Source organism: Anser anser (genome assembly GCF_964211835.1).
Source record: "Anser anser genome assembly, contig: HAP1_SCAFFOLD_187, whole genome shotgun sequence".
Lineage (NCBI taxonomy): Eukaryota > Metazoa > Chordata > Aves > Anseriformes > Anatidae > Anser > Anser anser.
This window is the reverse complement of record NW_028154127.1, coordinates 174,980-193,386: the sequence shown is the minus strand read 5'-3', so window position 1 is coordinate 193,386 and position 18,407 is coordinate 174,980. Positions and strand designations below refer to the sequence as shown.

The 18,407-nt window shown below is 43.9% G+C and overlaps 1 protein-coding gene across 1 annotated transcript; it reads right to left on the bottom strand.

Moving 5' to 3' along the window:
- Positions 1-15: 15 nt before the first annotated feature.
- Positions 16-17,997, bottom strand: LOC310890757 (adhesion G-protein coupled receptor V1-like). Its single transcript, XM_083853086.1, has 7 exons — positions 17,912-17,997; positions 16,449-16,588; positions 13,452-14,061; positions 12,290-12,505; positions 11,101-11,316; positions 9,658-9,902; positions 16-2,667 (listed from the first exon to the last, which is right to left on the bottom strand). The coding sequence occupies exons 1-7, from the start codon at positions 17,943-17,945 to the stop codon at positions 2,644-2,646; spliced, it is 1,485 nt and encodes a 494-aa protein (XP_083709212.1). The 5' UTR covers positions 17,946-17,997; the 3' UTR covers positions 16-2,643.
- Positions 17,998-18,407: the final 410 nt, after the last annotated feature.

Here is an 18,407-nt window from a genome sequence, read left to right as displayed (position 1 = left end):
ATTAGGGGTGTAATTAGGGTTAGGGTTAATATCCTGGGGGGGGGGTTGGGGGGGTCCCAGGGAGGATCCTTAATGGCTTGGGGGTGTGAGAAACGCTCCGTAGCCAACAACTTGGGCTCAGGCGAGGAGCTCAGCGAAGCAGGAATTTATTCGCGATCGCAGTGGCGGGCGCCCCACGAGCAGGAGCGCGCCTCCTGGTCCCCAAACCCAGTTTACATACTGTTTGGTGCCGGGACCCTCCCCAGTTTCCCCACTGAGTGGGCAATCCAGGCTCACAATCTGTCTGATGCTTCCCAGACAATGCCTGGCCTTCAGTTGCCGGCCTGTTTTTGGGATGGCAATGTTTTCTCCCCTTGTCTGCCTTGACTTAACACAGCGATTTCCACCTGATCGCTCTAAGGAGGCTGGGTGTCTGCATTTTAGGAGGTCACCTGCTGAGCTTTCTTATCACTGTAAGCACATCTCAATACCCCATTCCTTCCTTCTGTACCATGTAACACTGCAAAAACAACATTTCTATTCCCACAACTCCCCCCTTTTCTCTTTTTATAATTTGTTGATTTTTGCAAAATTTTTTTCTCTAAGGTGTAATTTGGTAGATGTCTTCCTCTTCTTCACTTTCTTTGCTTTCCATTTCCTCTAATATCATTATCTTATCTGAGCAGGGTGGTGGATCCACGGTCATTTGTTTCGAAAGTGCAGTTTCAATTAACCGTTGGACAAGTCCCCTTACACAGGGGATAATGCAACAACCAACGGCTGTCAAAACTCCTGCTACGACAATCAAGGACGTAAATACGGACACTACCATCCCTTTCCATTTACCAAACCAAGATTCCAACCATCCTGTGATGGAAGGGTCTGCTCCTGAGTTTTCTGCCAATTCACTGGCAAGGGTGGTAAGCCCTTGCAATGCTCTAGTTCCTGTGCCATCCGGGGCAGCATTGTTAGGGATAAAAGTACAACAACGGCTGCCCAGCATCACGCACACACCACCTTTCTCCGCAAGCATCATACCTAATGCTATTCTGTTTTCCCAAGCCATTTTGCTGGTGGCATCTAGTTGTTCAGCGATTCCCCTTATCGCATCTCTTGTATAGTTTATGAATCTCTGCTGATTATAATAGATATAATGAATCCAATCCACATTTTTATTAATTGTTACCCACCAGAACAGTGACTCAAACCCTGCAGCAATTTGATTCCTGGCTTTACATCAGGAACTCCTCTAGGCACCCCAATAGAATCTACGTACGCTCTATCATCAAATGATACTCCTAAGCTTCTTTTACTTCTTCTGGGTATTTGTGATGTTTCTCTTTCAAATGCCAGGGTGAAGGGTACAGCTAATTGAACAAGTGCACAAGTGCCTCCCCAGTTAGATGGCAGGATGGACCGTAAGATCTTCCCTCCGCAGTACCACCAGAGATCTGCCCTGGGGATGTCAAATCTTGAATATTTTCCCATCAAGTCCTCGGTAGCATTCAAGGTCCTCGTGCACAAGGCAAATTCTCCCAGATGCTGGTAGCACTCACACCCTGCCGTGAGAGGCAAGCTGTATGGTTACCTATAGCTGTGGAGAATGCAGGGGGAGCCCTGATATTGCTATCGTGCAAGGAAGGGAGCAGCAAAGAGAGAGACTTACAGGCCTCATTTCCCCAGGCAGGCTTTTCTGGGTACAATGCAATCGTACATCGCATCCCTCGGGAGTCCTCGGTCCACCCCAATGGGCAGGGCACCATCCGGGCTATCGGTCGTCCCGAGGCACAAGCATAGCAATCGCTGTGGTTGAGACTCTGGACAGCAGATTTGACCCATTCTATCCAGGCATTCACATCCCCATACCCTGTTTCAATCTCAAATGTTTGAACTGCCGCATTTCAAAGAGGGCCTCCTGTTTTCTCTCCTGTTTTCTCCTTGAGTTTCTCCCTTTCTCTGATGGCGATAGAGGATCGTTTCCATACAGCTATTCTCAATCTGGCTGTTGGGTCTCTACCAGTTATTTGTTCTCTCTGCTCAATTGTCCTTGGGCATTTAAATCTCCACAAGCTAACACCTCACAAGCATCAAACATGACTGATTGTGGTACATAACCCTCTGTCACATTCACCCATATTTTTATGGGGTATCCCGTCTTACTATTATCTGGTCATGCCTTTTCCAAGTTGCCAATTGACCAAGGCTTTCTCTGAGGCCTACAATCACTAAAAACAAAATTAATAATTGATTTTTCCCTGTCATTATTTTTAAACCTTAGGTTTCCAAATAATTATCAATACAAAGAATAAGATATACACTACTACCATAACAACCCCCCCTTGGGAACACTTCAATTCACTATAGGCCAGTCCTTTCTCTCAATCACAAGTCACGCTCATTAGTTACCTGTGAAAATAAAAGGTTAGTTTACAATCGCAAGCTCTTATCCCGCTCAGAGTCCACTATGAGATTTTTCTCTTCGATTTCAGCTTCCAACAAGTCTTCTGTAGGAACAGCTTCCCAGGTACTAGGGTCGACGGATGCCTTCACTCGAGTATAGTGAGTCCAACCTTTTTCTGCAGTTCCTATGGCTGTTTCAGTGGTTAGTAGTACTTGGAAGTGTCCTTCCCATTCGGGCCGGAGTTGATCCTTTCCAGGTCCGAATCAGGACCCAATTTCCCACGGGTCCTGAGAAATGACAAAGAAGAGGACAACCCCAGAATACAGTTCTTAAGAAAACTCTTGTTTCGAATTGTGGTATCTCATCCCTTCTGCCCAGATAGGGTAATCCGAACAGCATCTCATACGGTGAAATTCCTATATGTTTCTTGGTGCTGTTTGAACCTGTAGGAGTGCTAAAAGTAAACATTTTACCCAAGGAAGTTGGGTTTTTAACGCTAATTTAGTTAATTGCTTCTTTAATGTCTGGTTCATTCGCTTTGCCTTCCCAGAAGAGGAGGGGTGCCAGGGGGTGTGAAAAGCCCACTCAATCTCTAAGGCCTGCATTAACCCTTGCAGTACTTGTGAAGTGAAATTATTTCCTTGGTCTGAATCAATGTTTTCAGCTATCCCATATCTAGGGACTGTTTGCTCCGGTGATACCTTAGCCACCGTGTTTGCAGGGGCAGATACAGAGGGGAAAGCTTACACCCATCCAGTCACGTGGCCAATTAGGACAAACAAGTACTTAAATCTCCCTCCTTTAGGTAACTCAGTAAAGTCTACCTGTATACTTTGGAAAGGTCGAATCCCTGGCTCCCGTCCCCCTCTAGGTCAGTTACAAATGACCTTTTTATTTGCCTTTTGACATATGGTACATCCTCTGCATATTTGCTTCACTAAAGTGTATATTCCTACACAGACATACTTTCTTAGCACAACATCAATCACACATTGCTTGCATCTCCCAATGACTCTCTTGATGTAAAACATCATATTTGCCTCATTGGTGCTTTATTCAGCATTTCTCTCCCATCAGGGAGTATCCATTTTCCCTCAGGCTTCGTGGCTCCCGATTCCTTAAAGAAATCTCTCTTAAAAACTTTTTAGTTCTTTCTTAGTTTTCAACAATTCCCTGAATCCTCTCTGGATTTATTCTCAGTTTTCCCTCAGACATTAGATGCCTTAAATACCTGACTTCTCTTTCTACGTATTGTAATTTATTTTTCAATGCTCCCAAGCCCTGCTTTCCCAGAAAGTTGAATAGCTTGTTAGTAGCTTCCTTCACAACTGTTTTCTCCTGTCCTGACAATAAACGATCATACACGTTTTGTAACAGAAATTCCTCCTTGGGAGGTTGGAATTGCTCCAAAATCTGTTCTAGAACTTTGCCCAAATTAGTCGGTGGCCCTGTAAACCCCTGAGGTAAAAATTCCATATGTATTGTTGCTTCCGCCCCCACTTCAGAGTCTTTCCAGTCAGAGGTGAATATATCTTTGCTCTCAGGGCCCGAGAGCACTCCATTAATACCACTGTTATTCCAGTCTACCAATTTACTATTTGAATGCCCAATTTCATCATCAAATCCCTTCCCAACAAGTTAGTCCCTGCCTTGGGTACATACAATAATTGCCCAGAGATCATTTTATCCCCTAGTCTCAGCTTGGTACCCCCCAAAGGTGGCACTGTTACCCCAGCCCCTTCTACCCCCATCACTCGTTAGGGTTTCATTAGTTAATTTAATCCCTGATACTTTACAGGCCAGCAATGACCTAGCTGCCCCTGTGTATTGTGTTTGATGGCGAGGTTCGGGAGGGGGCTGCAGTGGCAGCCCCCACGAGGAGAATCCAGAAACCGCCCCGTGGCAGATAAGGGACAATTTCACCCGGCCCCAGAGGGGCCCACCGCTGCCCAGAGCCAAGCCATGAGCAACACAGTCCGTGCCTCTGTGAGAGCACATCCACGAAAACGAACAAACAAACAAAAACCTGCTGCTCAACAGCAGCTGGGAGAGCGAGGAGCGAGAAACCTCCCCGCAGACACCAAAGTCAGCACAGACGGAGGGGGTGGAGGCGCTCCAGGCGCCGGAGCCGAAGCCCCCTGCGGCCTGTGGAGAGGCCCCTGGTGGAGCAGGCTGCCCCCCCCGTCCCCCCCTTCTCGATACTTGGGAAACTGACCAAACACCACAGCAAATATACCAAAACCTCTAGACTGTTACTTAGATAGTGCCTACACCCTCTTTCCCTGCTCGTTCAACTTTCCCAACTCATTCAAAAAACAGCTCTGTCAAACATTACATACCACACCTTTAACACCTTCCATAACCCTTTTTAACGCTTCTTGTCTTTCTCCAGCCTGTACTTTCACCAAAGTCTCAGTCATTAGCCAACTTAATTCCATACCTTCCTTCTTCCACTCCGGATATTCCTACCTGAAGTGGCCAGCCTGCCCACACTTAAAACATCCCATCAAAGCCTGTCCCTGCTAAGATTCAGGCCACAACACGGGTAGCTTTCCTTGCCTGCCATTCCTTCATCTCTCTTCCTCTCTTTTCCATCCTGGCCCTGACTCCCCCTGAAGATTTTCTTCCTCTTTCTCCAACCCTCTGCCTGACTACCTGCTACGCTGTCATGTAATGGGGGGCAGACAATGGGACGGAGGGCAGCAGGGGACAATTTGGGGGTTACGGGGGGGGGAAGCCCCTCTCTGGGGGCCAAACGCCCCGGGGGGGCCCCCGCACCCCAAGGCCCCCCCCCAACGCCCCCCCCCCAAATCCCCCCCCCAGCGGGCGCTGGGCCCCTTCGTGTTCCTGCTCTTCGGGGCGCTGCTGGGGGGCTTCGCCCTCTTCACCTTCCTGCGGCTGCCCGAGACGCGGGGGCGCCCCTTCAGCGAGGGGGGGGGCGGCCCCCCCGGGACCCCCCCCCTGCTGCTGCTGCCGGGGGGGGGCGGCGAGGACAAGGCCAGCACCGAGCTGCGGCGCCTGGGGGAGGGGGGCGGCGACGAGGAGCCCGACTGAGGGCGCCCCCCCCCGAAAAAAAAGGGGGGGGCAAGTGAGAGGCCCCCCCCAAAATAAAGAGAGGGGGGTCCCAACTGAGGCCCCCCCACCATAAAAATCTTGAGGGGGGGAACCCAATGAACACGCCTTCCCCCCCAAAATATGGAGGGGAGGGGCCCCAAATGAGACCCCCCCGAAAATCTGAGGGGGGGGCCTCAAGACCCCCCCCCATAAAATATTTAAGGGGGGGCCCCAAATGACCCCCACCCCCCTGAAAATATGGAGGGGGGGCACCAAAAGAGCTCCCCCCCCCCAAAATAAATTGACGGTGGGTCCCAAATGAGCCCCCCCCCAAAGAAATTTGAGGGGGGGGCTCAAATGTGACCCCTCCCTCCCAAAATTGGAGGGGGGGCCATATGTGAGACCCCCCCCCCCCGAAAGAACCGGAAAGGGGACACCAAATGAGCGCCCCCCAGTAAGGGGGGGGGGGGCTCAAATGAGACCCCCCCAAAAAACAGAATTTAGGGAAATCCCCACCCCCAAAAACAAACAAACAAAAAAAATAAAAACAAAATTTGGGGAAACGGCCCCAACATTTGGGGAAACGGCCCCAAAATCCGGGGAAACGGCCCCAAAATCCGGGGAAACGGCCCCAAAATCCGGGGAAATGCCCCCAAAAAGCTGCTGCTTGTGATGCAAAGGGGGGGGGGGGCACGGGGACACCCCCTTAAAAAGAAAAACAAAAACTTTTGGGGGGAAATCGCCCAAAACGTGCACTTTGTTACCCACGTTTGAGACCCCCCCCCCCCCACCGAAACCCCCCAAATTTGGGGAAATCCCCCCAAAAGTCCCAAAATCGGGGGAAATTTCCCCAAAACCCGCCGCTTCTTGCGATTCCTTTTGGGACCCCCCCCCCCCCCCCCAGCAAAACCCCCAAATTTCCCCCAAAACTTGTGCTGTGCCTGTAGGATTCCCCCCCCCAGACCCCAAATTTTGGGTGAAAATCCCCCCCAAAATCCCTCCCCGTGAGGTCACTTTTAGGACCCCCCCCCAAAAGACCCCCAAATTTGGGGGGGAATCCCCCAAAGCTGCTATTTGTGCCCCCCCCCCATTTTGGGGTGAAATCCCCCCGAAGCTGCTGCTGGGACCCCTCAAAACCCCAAATTTGGGGAAAACTCCCCCAAACCCATTTGTGACCCCAGTTACCCCCCCCCAAAAAAAACAACCCTTATTTTGGGGAGAAATCCCCCAAAACCCGCAGTTTTGCCCCCCCCCCCCTTAAAATTTAGAGGAAAATCCCCTAAAAAAATACATTTCTTACCCCTGCGCCCCCCCCGACCCCAAATTTTGGGGGAAATCCCCTAAATCCCGCTGTTTGGGACTCCCCCCCCACACCCAAACGATTTGGGGGGGGCATTTTGGGACCCCCCTTTACCTAAAACACCCTGGGGGGGGCATTTTGGGGTCCCCACCCCCACCCTGAATGATTTGGGGGGGGCATTTTGGGGCCCCCCCCTTACCTTTATGGCCTTGGGGGGGGGCATTGTAGGGCCCCTCCCACCCCAAATGATTTGGGGGGGGATTTTGAGGACCCCCCCCCCACCCTAAATCATTGGGGGCAGATTTTTGGGACCCCAACCCGCACCCTAAATAATTTGGGGGGGGGATTTGGGGGGGGCCCCCCCCTCCCTTAAACACCCGGGGGGGGTATTTTAGCCCCCCCACACCCCCAAAACGACTTGGGGGGGCATTTTGGGGTCCCCCCCCCACCCAAGTGCCTCGTTCTCCCGGGGGGGCCCCCCCACTTCTGCCCCCCCCCCGCCTGTACATAAACGCCACTCCCTCCCGGACCCCACCGTGGTTTTTTTTGGGGTTGGGGGGCCCCGAAAACAGCCCCCACCCCCCCCTAAAATTTGGGGGAAAATCCCCTAAAAAAATACATTTCTTACCCCTGCGCCCCCCCCCGACCCCAAATTTTGGGGGAAATCCCCTAAATCCCGCTTTTGGGACCCCCCCCCCCACCCTAAACGATTTGGGGGGGGCATTTTGGGGTCCCCCCGCACCCTAAATAATTTGGGGGGGGGATTGTGGGGTCCCCCCCTCCCTTAAACACCCGGGGGGGGTATTTTAGCCCCAAAATAGGGGGCCATATGTGAGCCCTCCCCCCCCCAAAAAAGAACCAGAAGGGGGGCACCAAATGAGCGCCCCCCCCAATAAGGGGGGGGGGGGAGTCCTCAAATGAGCCCCCCCAAAAAAGAATTTAGGTAAATCCCCCCCCCCCCAAAAAAAAAAGCCCCAAAATCCAGGGAAACGGCCCCAAAATCCAGGGCACAGCCCCAAAATCCGGGGAAACGGCCCCAAAAGCTGCTGCTTGTGACCCGTTTTGGGACACACCCCCCCCGAAAAAACCACTAAAATTTCAGGGAATTCCCCCCAAAAACCTCTTCCCCCCCCCCCCCCCCCTCCAATCAGGGACCCACCAAAAGCCCCGAATTTGGGGGAAATGCCCCAAAAAGCTGCTGCTTGTGATGCTGGGGGGGGGGGGGCACGGGGACACCCCCTTAAAAAAAAACAAACTTTTTGGGGGGAAATCGCCCAAAACCTGCACTTTGTTACCCACGTTTGAGACCCCCCACCCCCACTGAAACCCCCCATATTTGGGGAAATCCCCCCAAAAGTCCCAAAATCGAGGGAAATTCCCCCAAAACCGCTGCTTGCGACCCCGTTTTGGGGCCCCCTCCTCAAAGAAAACACTAAGTTTGGGGAAATTTCCTCAAAAATCCTCAAATTTGGGGATTTTCCCGGAAAATCAGGTCCGGAACCCTGAAGTGTTGTTAGTTAATGGGCTGATATCTGACGTCAGCCAAAGGCAGAGAGGAATCCCTGAGGCACTGGAAAATGTAAAGGCTGAACATGCTTGTTCTTTTAGGCACTGAGCTGCACAGGAATACACAGGGTCACTTGCTGCTGACACATTCACTCTGGTCTTGGATGGTTTGTCAGGAATTCCTTGTACAGGAGGCTCGTAGTAGGCCAGGATATCCTGACCTTGCTCCACAGCAAGAGCTACAACGTCAGTCTCAGAAGTGCTGTAGAAAATCTGCAGCTGACCAAATCTTCCCTCACTAAAAGACATTATAATAAAATAAAGTTCTGTTAGTTGACAAAGGATGTCTAATATTCTACATGTTTCTGGGTTAATAATAGAAGTGAACAAAATCAACTGACCCTTTCTGAATTGCTGAAAAATTCCAAATAACACATCAAAATGCATTCCCTTTGAAACTAGTACCAGAATAACTGAGTTATCTTATTTTTTTGTGGATAGCAAGTTTGATTATTTATAGCTTAGGTAGTAGTCTGTTAAGAATGCATATTTGTAAACATTTGGTTCTAGGAGTTAACTTAGTCTTCTTCAGGACTTGGCAGCTCTCCTTACTTGCAAGGAAGAAAAAGCCGGTGACACCCAGACTTATCATCCTTCCTCTAGGATCACATGCATAAAACCTGTTTTCCTTCTCTTATTTTCATCCTGTAAGGGCTGGCCATTTTGTCCTCCTGTTCAAATCACAGGAACAGGCTACCATGCAGGTTTAAATGATTTGATGATTAAACGGACAAAATGAATAGTACACTGTGTACGCTGAGTTTACATTGTGCATTTCAATGTATACTACGTTTAAGTAATTTATGTAATACACAGACATCTACTTCAAAAACAATGTGTTTGAAATGAAAATACATTGAGATGGCAGATCAAAGAATTGATGCACATATTTTTATGAGAGGAGCATGAAATTTGACATTATAGTGGAAACAAAAGTGAAGAATAAATAGTAATTACAAATAAAGCAAACATTATACAAACCTTCGCCTGACTGTTATGTTTGCCAGCAAATTTCTTTCTAGTGGCTCCTGAACTCGATATAAGGATTGATGAAAGAAAACTGTGCCATAAGGATTATCATTGGCAGGTATTATAATACTTGCCACGCCATCTAACCCAATAGCACCACCATTGGAGGCCTGAGTTAATTCTACACGGACAATCTCAAAGAGAAGAAAAGAAAAAGAAGTAATGCAGCTAGACAATTTGTGGTTTTTCTAACAATAATTACAAGCAAAGTATAACATGAAATTATAGCACCTTCCTGCCGGAACATTTCTTGTTTTCCATCATACATATTTCTAGAACAAGTCAAAATTAATACCATCTTCAAGGAAGATGTAAGTGCTTGACTTACTTCTTCTATTTCTGGAACATCATCAGCCAGGATTTCCAATAGTAGCATCTGAAAGGCTTCCCCAGGGGCAAAAGTAATATTGCCTGAGGCAACCTGCAAGTCCTCATCAGCAGGGTGTCCACCAATGGTAGCAACCCACTCAACAGTAACGTTACCAAGTGTCCCAGCATTGCGGATTACTGGCAGATTTATGGGTACTGATCCAGATTCAGGCTCCTCCACAGTAAATTCGGTCATCTGGAACACTGAAGTGCAGCACAAAGAGGTGTATTTCATTAACAGTAATATTTAAAATAAAAACACCATCCTAGTTACTGAATTATATATTTTATTTCACTTGATTGCATTCATTTGCACAATTAAAAAAATGTTAATCAGGTTTAAACTTCAAATTGAACTTTCAGTATCATTTTATCTGCAAATAAAATTGGCATGAAAATTCAGCCCCCACCCAAGAGTTTATTCCAACGTATCCATTGTTCAAGGCTAGCCATGATCTAAGTTTTTAGAAGACGGTCAGAAGGTAATTTTTCCCAGTGAGGAAATTTTTTATCATTTTTTATGTCACGTATGGAAAAAATGTGTCAACATATTCCATCTAAATTGTTTCAAATATAAGTCTTTCTTGTATAAAATCTTTAGTTGTTAAGAATGAAGTTAATGAATTATCCATGTGGAATTATTTACTTTTGTCAATTTCCTTTACATTTTGCTGATAAAATGGAATAACTGAAATAAAGTAGGGTACTAAAGGGAGAAAGAGTAAGTCAAATAAAATGGCTGGAAAACATACACCAGAAATACTGAAATAGAAAAAATAAATAGAAAAGATAAATTTCTAAAATGTCATTAAATTTTTGAAATTACCATTTTTTTCTCAAAACCTGTGTAATGAAACTATTTTTGGAAAGTGTCCACAATCCATTTTACTGATAATGATAGAAAGAAGAAAAACTACAATAACTAACAACCAGAACATACAAGAACGCAATTTAAGTCATATTTGTACTTTCCAATTTCCCCAGATATTTAAACCTGCTTTGCCTGATTATTTTGTAAAACAATGACACTGCACTATCTAAACAGGTTTTGGCATGTAAACTTAAGCTTCAAGCTATTGCAGAAATGCAACATTTAGAATAGATAAAAAAATACAAATTAAATTAAAATCCATCCCCATTAGGAGACTCCAAAATCCACCTTCGTCTCACAAAATCTTGATATATAAGTTGACTGAATGCTTCAATTTCGCTATATAAGGGCACCATTTGCCCTTACTTACACGTTTTAATTTAGTTTATCTTATTTTGTCCTTTACTGTGTTCATCCAGACTTCCCTTTTTGTATTCTGAAAATTTTTATTCCATTGCCCAGTAATAACTCACCCACAAATCAGCAGATTGCTACTGGACAAGAGAAAATATGCAAATAAGACTCATTTACCAAAGGATCCAAACGGGTCATCAGAAGCCTCAATGGTTATGACTGCCCTCGTCAAAGATCCAAGCAAGGCTCCTCCTGTCGTTTGATTCAGCAGCTGAACATAAAAGGACTCCTCAACTTCAGGATTGATATCATTAATTATAAAAATTGGCACAGCTTTACTTGTTTCTCCTTCTAGTAAGACAACATCTGATGAGGCTACACTGTAGTCCTCACCTAGATTTGTACATGAAAAAATAACAAAACAATCAAAACACAGAAGAATATTAAGGCATTCTGGTTCATTATGAAACATCACTAATGTTTATCAGCACTAATATTTATCTGTTCTTTTTGCATTCCCTTGTGTTCATATGTTGGTGTGTTTTTTTGTGTTTTTTTTTTCTTTATCTTCATACCCAGAAAATACAATTGTTTATTTCCTAGTGCCTTTTAGATATCTGGATGGATGAAAATAAATCTCATCTTGGCCAAAACAGAGTTTACACTGTCAGTCCAAGAAGCAATTACAAAAGGTCCATTATTATCTTCCATTGAGAAGATCACACAACTGTGACATTTCTATATTTGATTTCTGATAGTTGTCTGGCTTTCCAAGAGATAAAATGAAACAGAAGTACCTTTTTCAAAGGAGATTTTACTAAAGGACATAAGGTCACTCCTTCCCTCGTGGAGCTTTTCAGGGATCACCTGAGAGCTTTACCTTTCATTTGCAAAGTAAAAGTCTTCTTGAATTGTGCTTAACATTTGTCTGTTTCACAGAGGAGTCACCAGCTCTCAATTTCCCTCCAAGAAACTCAAATAAGCCATGTATGGTAGGTTGAAATATGTACAAAGGACTAAGTACTAGCTATATATACTACTACAGGATTTTTTATTTTATTTTATTTTTTTGAGAAAGTGAGTGGCCACCAGGGAAACAAACAGCCAATTCCTTTCCTTAGTTTTCTTGCTAGATTCTTCAGTGATGATATCTCTGAGTTTTTTTAAATTTGATGTAAGGTCTCTTCTATAGGACCTGAATTCCTGTCTCCTAAGTACACTCAGTAAGTATCTCACACTTTGGTATTTTTTCTACTTGTTTTACTAGACTGCATTCAATACACGCTTGCTTTGGTTACTCGAAGCATACAGTATGCTCTTTCTGGTTTAACACAGAATGTGTATTTCTGCTATTTTGATTTCTTACCAGCTGTTGCAGTTATTGGCATAGCTTTGAATTTCACAGAAACATCTGCAAAAATTCCCCCAGTTCTGGTCACGTTAATGATTGGTCCAACATAATTTTCAGCAACTCGCACAGCTGAAGCTGAAAGCTGAAGTGTTCCAAAAGCATCATCATTGGCATTGATAATTACATGAGCTATAGTCTCACCCACTGATCCAAGACGAGGAGAATTTACAACTGAAATATAAAAAAAAACTCTTAGAGCAAGCCTGAAATGCCTCCTATATATGGCTATACTGTTCATATACATACACCTGAGTTTAGTGGATGGCCACTACTAGCTTTCAATAAAATTTTCATTTTAGATTTGGACAAAATATAACTACAAACTGCACAAGCATATTTTTGATGTTTGAATTATATTATGTCAGAAAATCCACATTCTTACTAACTTATTATTCTACCCTGCTGTGGAGCATACAAAACACCAGTTCTTTGAAGAGGTGAGGTACTAGCAAAATTACTTACTTATTTGTCCATAGGACAATAGAATTTTACACTAGCAATGATGAACTATAAGTAACCTTTCAGTTTCCCAGTAGAATTTTTTGTAGTGTTTCCCTTAAAAATCAAGATTAATGTGGGAGAGTCATGGGGGAGAGGGAAGGGAAATTAGGCATGCCAAGAAGCTCTTAAGCATAAATAAGGCTGTAATGACCTGAATTTATCTGATCGGGCAAACATCCTCTACGCTAAAAAGCCAGCATGAAGCTGCAATTCTACACCACTTAATGTTTAAAAGGCTTTTTTCGCTTTCAGTAAGTGCAACTAGCTTATTTCCTATCATTGTGCTTTACAGAAACAACAGGTGAGCAGGTATTAGCACACAAAACCAATACAGTAATACAGTTGGCCTAAAACACCTGGGATAAAGCAGATGCAGAAGGGAGAAAGAAATGTCCACCCCTGACAAAATTTTGTGGTAAAGGAAATATATGCTGACACACAGAATCTTCATACTTAATGTGAGATACTCTGACATATAACTTACAGGATTCTTAACTATACAGAGTTAGGCAGAGGTAAAATTTTACTGTAATTTCAATTGCTGCATTTTATCCTATTAAATATAAATATTAGCCTACATATTTAAGCTTTGGGTTTACATATGAAAGACACTTACTTGGCCGATCCTGTACTTTGTCGATCAAAACAGTATTGTTTAGCTCCACAAAAACAGATTCTGACCTCTCAGGATCATAATCATCCAAAATAGGCAAAGATATTGTGGCTTCGCTTTCATTGGCTGCGAAGATCACATAACCAGTAATGGGTATATAATCTTCTCCTTGTATTGCTCTAACAACATCAGGTGGAAGAAAGGGTGACTTTTCATCATCACCTAAAGTTCTGTATGTAACCACTACTGTACCAAGAAGACCACCAAGCCTTACTATTGTCAGGGAGATATTTTTTGTTTCTTCCTCAACTTTTATTGGTCTGTTTCTCTCAGAAAAGATGAACAGTCCATATGGATCATCATTAGCTAAAACTGTTAATGTTGCATTAGTGTGATTTCCAAGACGACCACCGGACACATTGATGATCAAAACTGAAAACACCTGATCCAGTTCAGGCACGTTGTCAGGAGAAACTTGTATGGTAATATTTGCTCTCACTTGGCCAACATCAAATGTTACATTCCCATATGCAGAGACCAGGTCTTCTGTAAGATCACAGACTATGACCCAATACAGAGTCACCTCAGACAGGGCCCCATGAGTTCTCACAACCTAAGTGGAAAACACAAAGATTTATGTATTTCTTTGTACTATAAGAAAGAAGAACATAAAAGTGTAAAATGGCATACAGCAAAGTCACAGAATCACAGAATATCCTGAGTTACAAAAGATCCACAGGGATTATCAGGTCCAACACCTGACTCCACACAGGACCACCCAAAATCAAATCGCATGTCTGACAGAGTAGTCCAAATGCTTCTTGAACTCTGGCAGCTCAGTGCTGTGACCATGTCCCTGGGGAGCCTGTCCCAGTGCCCGACCACCTCTGGGTGCAGAACCTTTCCCTAACCCCCAGCCTGACCCTCCCCTACCCCAGCCCCATGCCGTTCCCTCGGGTCCTGTCGCTGTCCCCAGAGAGCAGAGCTCAGCGCCTGCCCCTCCGCTCCCCTCGTGAGGGAGCTGCAGGCCGCCATGAGACCTCCCCTCGGCCTGCTCTGCTCTGGGCTGAACAAACCCAGGGACCTCAGCCGCTCCTCATACTTCTTGCCCTCTAGACCCTTCACCACCATAGTAGCCCTCCTTTGGATGCTCTCTAATAGTTTATGTCCTTCATATATTGTAGCACACACAGTGCTAGAGGTGAGGCTTCACCAGCACAGAGCAGAGCAGGACAATCCCTTCCCTTGACCATCCAGCATTGCTGTGCCTTATGCTCCAGAACACAGTTGACCATTTTGGCTGCTAAGGCACACTGCTGGTTCATATTTCTCTTGCTGTCAAGCAAAACCCCCAGATCCCTTTCCATGGGGCTGCTCTTCAGCCTCTTGTCCCCAGGCCTGTCCGTACAGCCAGCATTGCCCCTTGCCAGGTGCAGAATCCAGCACTTCCTCGTTTAACTTAATTCCAGTCAACTGTGACCTCTCCAGACTCCAAGACTATTGAAAAATTATTGAGAGAGGTCTTGCAATGACATCAGCCAGCTCTTTCTGTACTTTGGGATTAATCCCACTGGACCCCATAGACTTATATGCATCCAGCTGGAGCAGCAAATCCTGCACAAGTTCAAAGTTGGCTGGGAGTTTATCATCATCACAGTCCTGAAATTCAGAGCTTTGGGTGTCCCCGAGCCCATCATTGGTGTTAAAGACAGAGGCAAAGAAGGCATTAACCTCTGCTTTATTGGCGTACTTATTTGTGAGGTTACCAACCTCAACAAGTAATGGATCAATGTTTTCTCTGCTCCTCCTTTTGCTGTTAGCATCCTTTAAAAAAAGCACTTTTTGTTGTCCCCACAGTACTGGCCAGCTTCAACTCTGAGTGAACATCACCTCTGTAGTCCTTGTTCAACTGACCTTGCTTCCAATGCCCACAGATTTTCCTTTTTCGCCTAAATTCTAGAATAAGATCCCTGCTCAGCCAAGCTGGCCTTCTGCCCAGCTTGCTCAACTTCTGACTCTTTGGAATTGCCTGTTCCTGTGCTCTTAAGAGGTGTTACTTAACTAACCAGCACTGATGGACTCCAATACCTTCAAAAGCAGGTTCCAAGGGGACCTCACAAACTAGTTCACTGAGTAGTCTGAAGTCTGCTGTCTCCATAGCTAGGGCTGAACTTTTGCTGGCAGTTTTCCTCCTATTACCAAAGATTTTAAACTCAGCCATCTCATGGTCACTATGGCCAGGACAGCCTCCAATCACCACTTCACCCACAAGACCCTCACTGTTTACAAGCAACAAATCTGGAGGGCACCTTTCTTAGTCAGCTTCCAGAGTAACTGTACCAACAAGTTATTGTTAACGTGCCTCAGGAATTTCCAGTACCTGTTTGTATTGGCTGTATGGTATTCCCAGCTAACATCTGGGAAGTTGAAGTCACCCACAGGGACAAGGGCAGATGACCTAGAGATATCCCTTAGTTCATTATAGAATAATTTGGCAATGTTGTCCTCCTGGCTGGGTGGTCTATAGCAGACTCCCACAACAACTTCATCTTATTGTTATAACTTATTTCCATGTCCCTTAATCCTTACCCGGAGGATCTTAAGCATGTCATTGCCAACTGCAAGCTGCACACAATCCAGCCCCTCCATTATATACAGTGCAAAGTCATTGACATGATGAGTTAAAAATAAACTAATTTTAAAAACAGTGTAATCTTTATCATCTTAGCTTTGCTGTATTTGTTGTGTCATCAGCACTTACTTTAAAATATTCATACCTCAAATGTAAACAAGTAGAAGTAAATTTAAACTTATATAAAACATTTTAGTTTTAAGCTGAAAGATACACTTTAGAAAGTGAAGTATAAAATGTCAAGACAAATGTACATGATAAAGTTAAGTTAAAATGCTGTAGACCTATTATAAAAATATTGCAGAATGCTCTGTAAAATAGACATAAAAGAGGATTGCATAGCAATATGAGACCCAAAACTTTCTAACCTGCAACATAATATTGCTATCTCCATCTTCAGGCTCAGTTCCATTTACCGAGAGTGACTCAGTACTGAACTCAAAGACGCCATGAGCATCATCAGAAGCCTCAATAGTCACAACGATGTGGGATGCAATTCCCAAGCTGGCTGTAAGTGCAAGTGCCAAAATGAGTTATTTTTTTATACCATCTTTTCTTAAAAGCTAAGGAAGTTTGTTACAAAAAGCACACAGAAAAGCATAACTGGAATATTTCTGCTGTTTTGCATTTTGTGGTGTGTTTTTTTTTTGTTTTAAATGTGGAATAATTATCCACATGGATAAGGAACTCACTTTCAATAATGCAGTCCTGGCAGCCCTTCTATGGAACAACACTCCAAAGCAACATATAAAATGCAAATATTTTAAGAGAGGATCAAAAATAAAATTACTTGTCTAATTAAGGAAAATGAACTAGAATTTAGGGTAGGGGAGAGTTACGTGGTAAAACACAGTGTAAGCAGTGCAGACAGGACAAAAGCAGGTACTATTTTAACTGAAGCTGGAACAAAGAAAAAGCTAGTCCAGGAAATTCTACTACTGTAATGATCATCTTGTGTGAGATAACTTGCTGCTTAGAAAGAGAAAGAGCCTGGCATTTTAAAAAAAATCTGGAAACACAGAAGAGGAAACAACACTTCCCAGGAAGTTCCAAAAAGTGGTTAAACCACAGACTTACTCTCAGGTTCAAACTGAACTCCTTTGTATTTTCAAATAAAACAGAAAATCAGGCTGTCACTGTGGAATAAATTATTTGATTTCGATAATGGGTGCTAACACAATATTTTCAGGTCTCTAGGGTTTAATTCAAAATCCGCCATCATTAGCGTTTCCCTCATAGTAGGTGCTTTTGTTTTCATCTTATTTCTGCATATTGTATGTTTTTAATTTTCTCAAGATTAAATTATCTTTGTTTTCTGTATGTTGTGACAAAAATAGACTTCAAAAATGAAAAATAATCAAAGCATTCTTTTAGAAAAAAAAGAGCTAACACCACTTTTTATTAAGAGTATTTTTGAGATGCAGAGATCAAAGCATAAAGCAAGTGGCAAAAGAAAGTATCAAAACACACAGTCAGGTAATTTTTAAATTACCTTAAATTTAAAAAGTTTCTCTCCTCTTTGCTCTCCAGAAAATTTTACAAAATTTACAAACAAAGCTAATTTTTCTAACTACTTCTGGAATAACTACATTGTGTTCTATAAAAATACAGCTTTGAAGATAGAGAAGCTGTTATTTTCTGTATTACGGTTAGTATTGACTGTTGTTGAAATTAAGCCTTTTTTAAAATGGGAAAGAATGTTTTGACAGGACTCTATGATATATCTCAAACCACAAGCAAAATAACACTATGATAAACTGTGTCAGTAGTGTAGTTCATGAGGGATATTACAGTTAGCATAAAGAAATAAAGATTAATCCAAAATGCTTACCATGCTGATGGACAGTTGGAAGGAAGAAATCCATGTTCCCATCACCACTACCACTGCCATCATTTCTAAAGAGCTCAGCAACTTTAAGATGACAGACATACAGATATATACACATATATACATTTATAAATCAGAGCGCAAGCAAAGAGAAATTTAAACTATTCTGGACAACAGGAAAAAAAGAGGGAAGCACTCTAGGAAGGTATCAACTTTGCTTCTGAAAGTGTACAGGAGTTCTAATAAAGACTGAAATATTTACATATGCCACCTCTTACTTAATTTATGACATTGGAAATAGCAATGGGAAGTCAGAATGAAAGAAAACACATACACATAGTTTATCTTTCCTCTCTTTCCCTCTTTGTGTCCCCATTTTGTATTTCCCCTTTCTCACTCCTAACTGAGGCTTGTCATGGAGGAATCTAAATTGAAAAAAAAAAAAAAAAAAAAGGTAGGGGAGACGATAAAGTCCCTCAAGCTCCTTATTCTAATATTT

Coding starts and splice junctions, on each gene's coding strand:
- LOC310890757 (XM_083853086.1), bottom strand. CDS start 17,945: ATGGATTTCTTCCTTCCAACTGTCCATCAGCATG. Junction 11,317..12,289: donor GCCAATAACTGCAACAGCTG/GTAAGAAATCAA, acceptor GTACAAATCTAG/GTGAGGACTACAGTGTAGCC. Junction 2,668..9,657: donor ATGTTCCAGAAATAGAAGAA/GTAAGTCAAGCA, acceptor GTCATTTCTCAG/GACCCGTGGGAAATTGGGTC.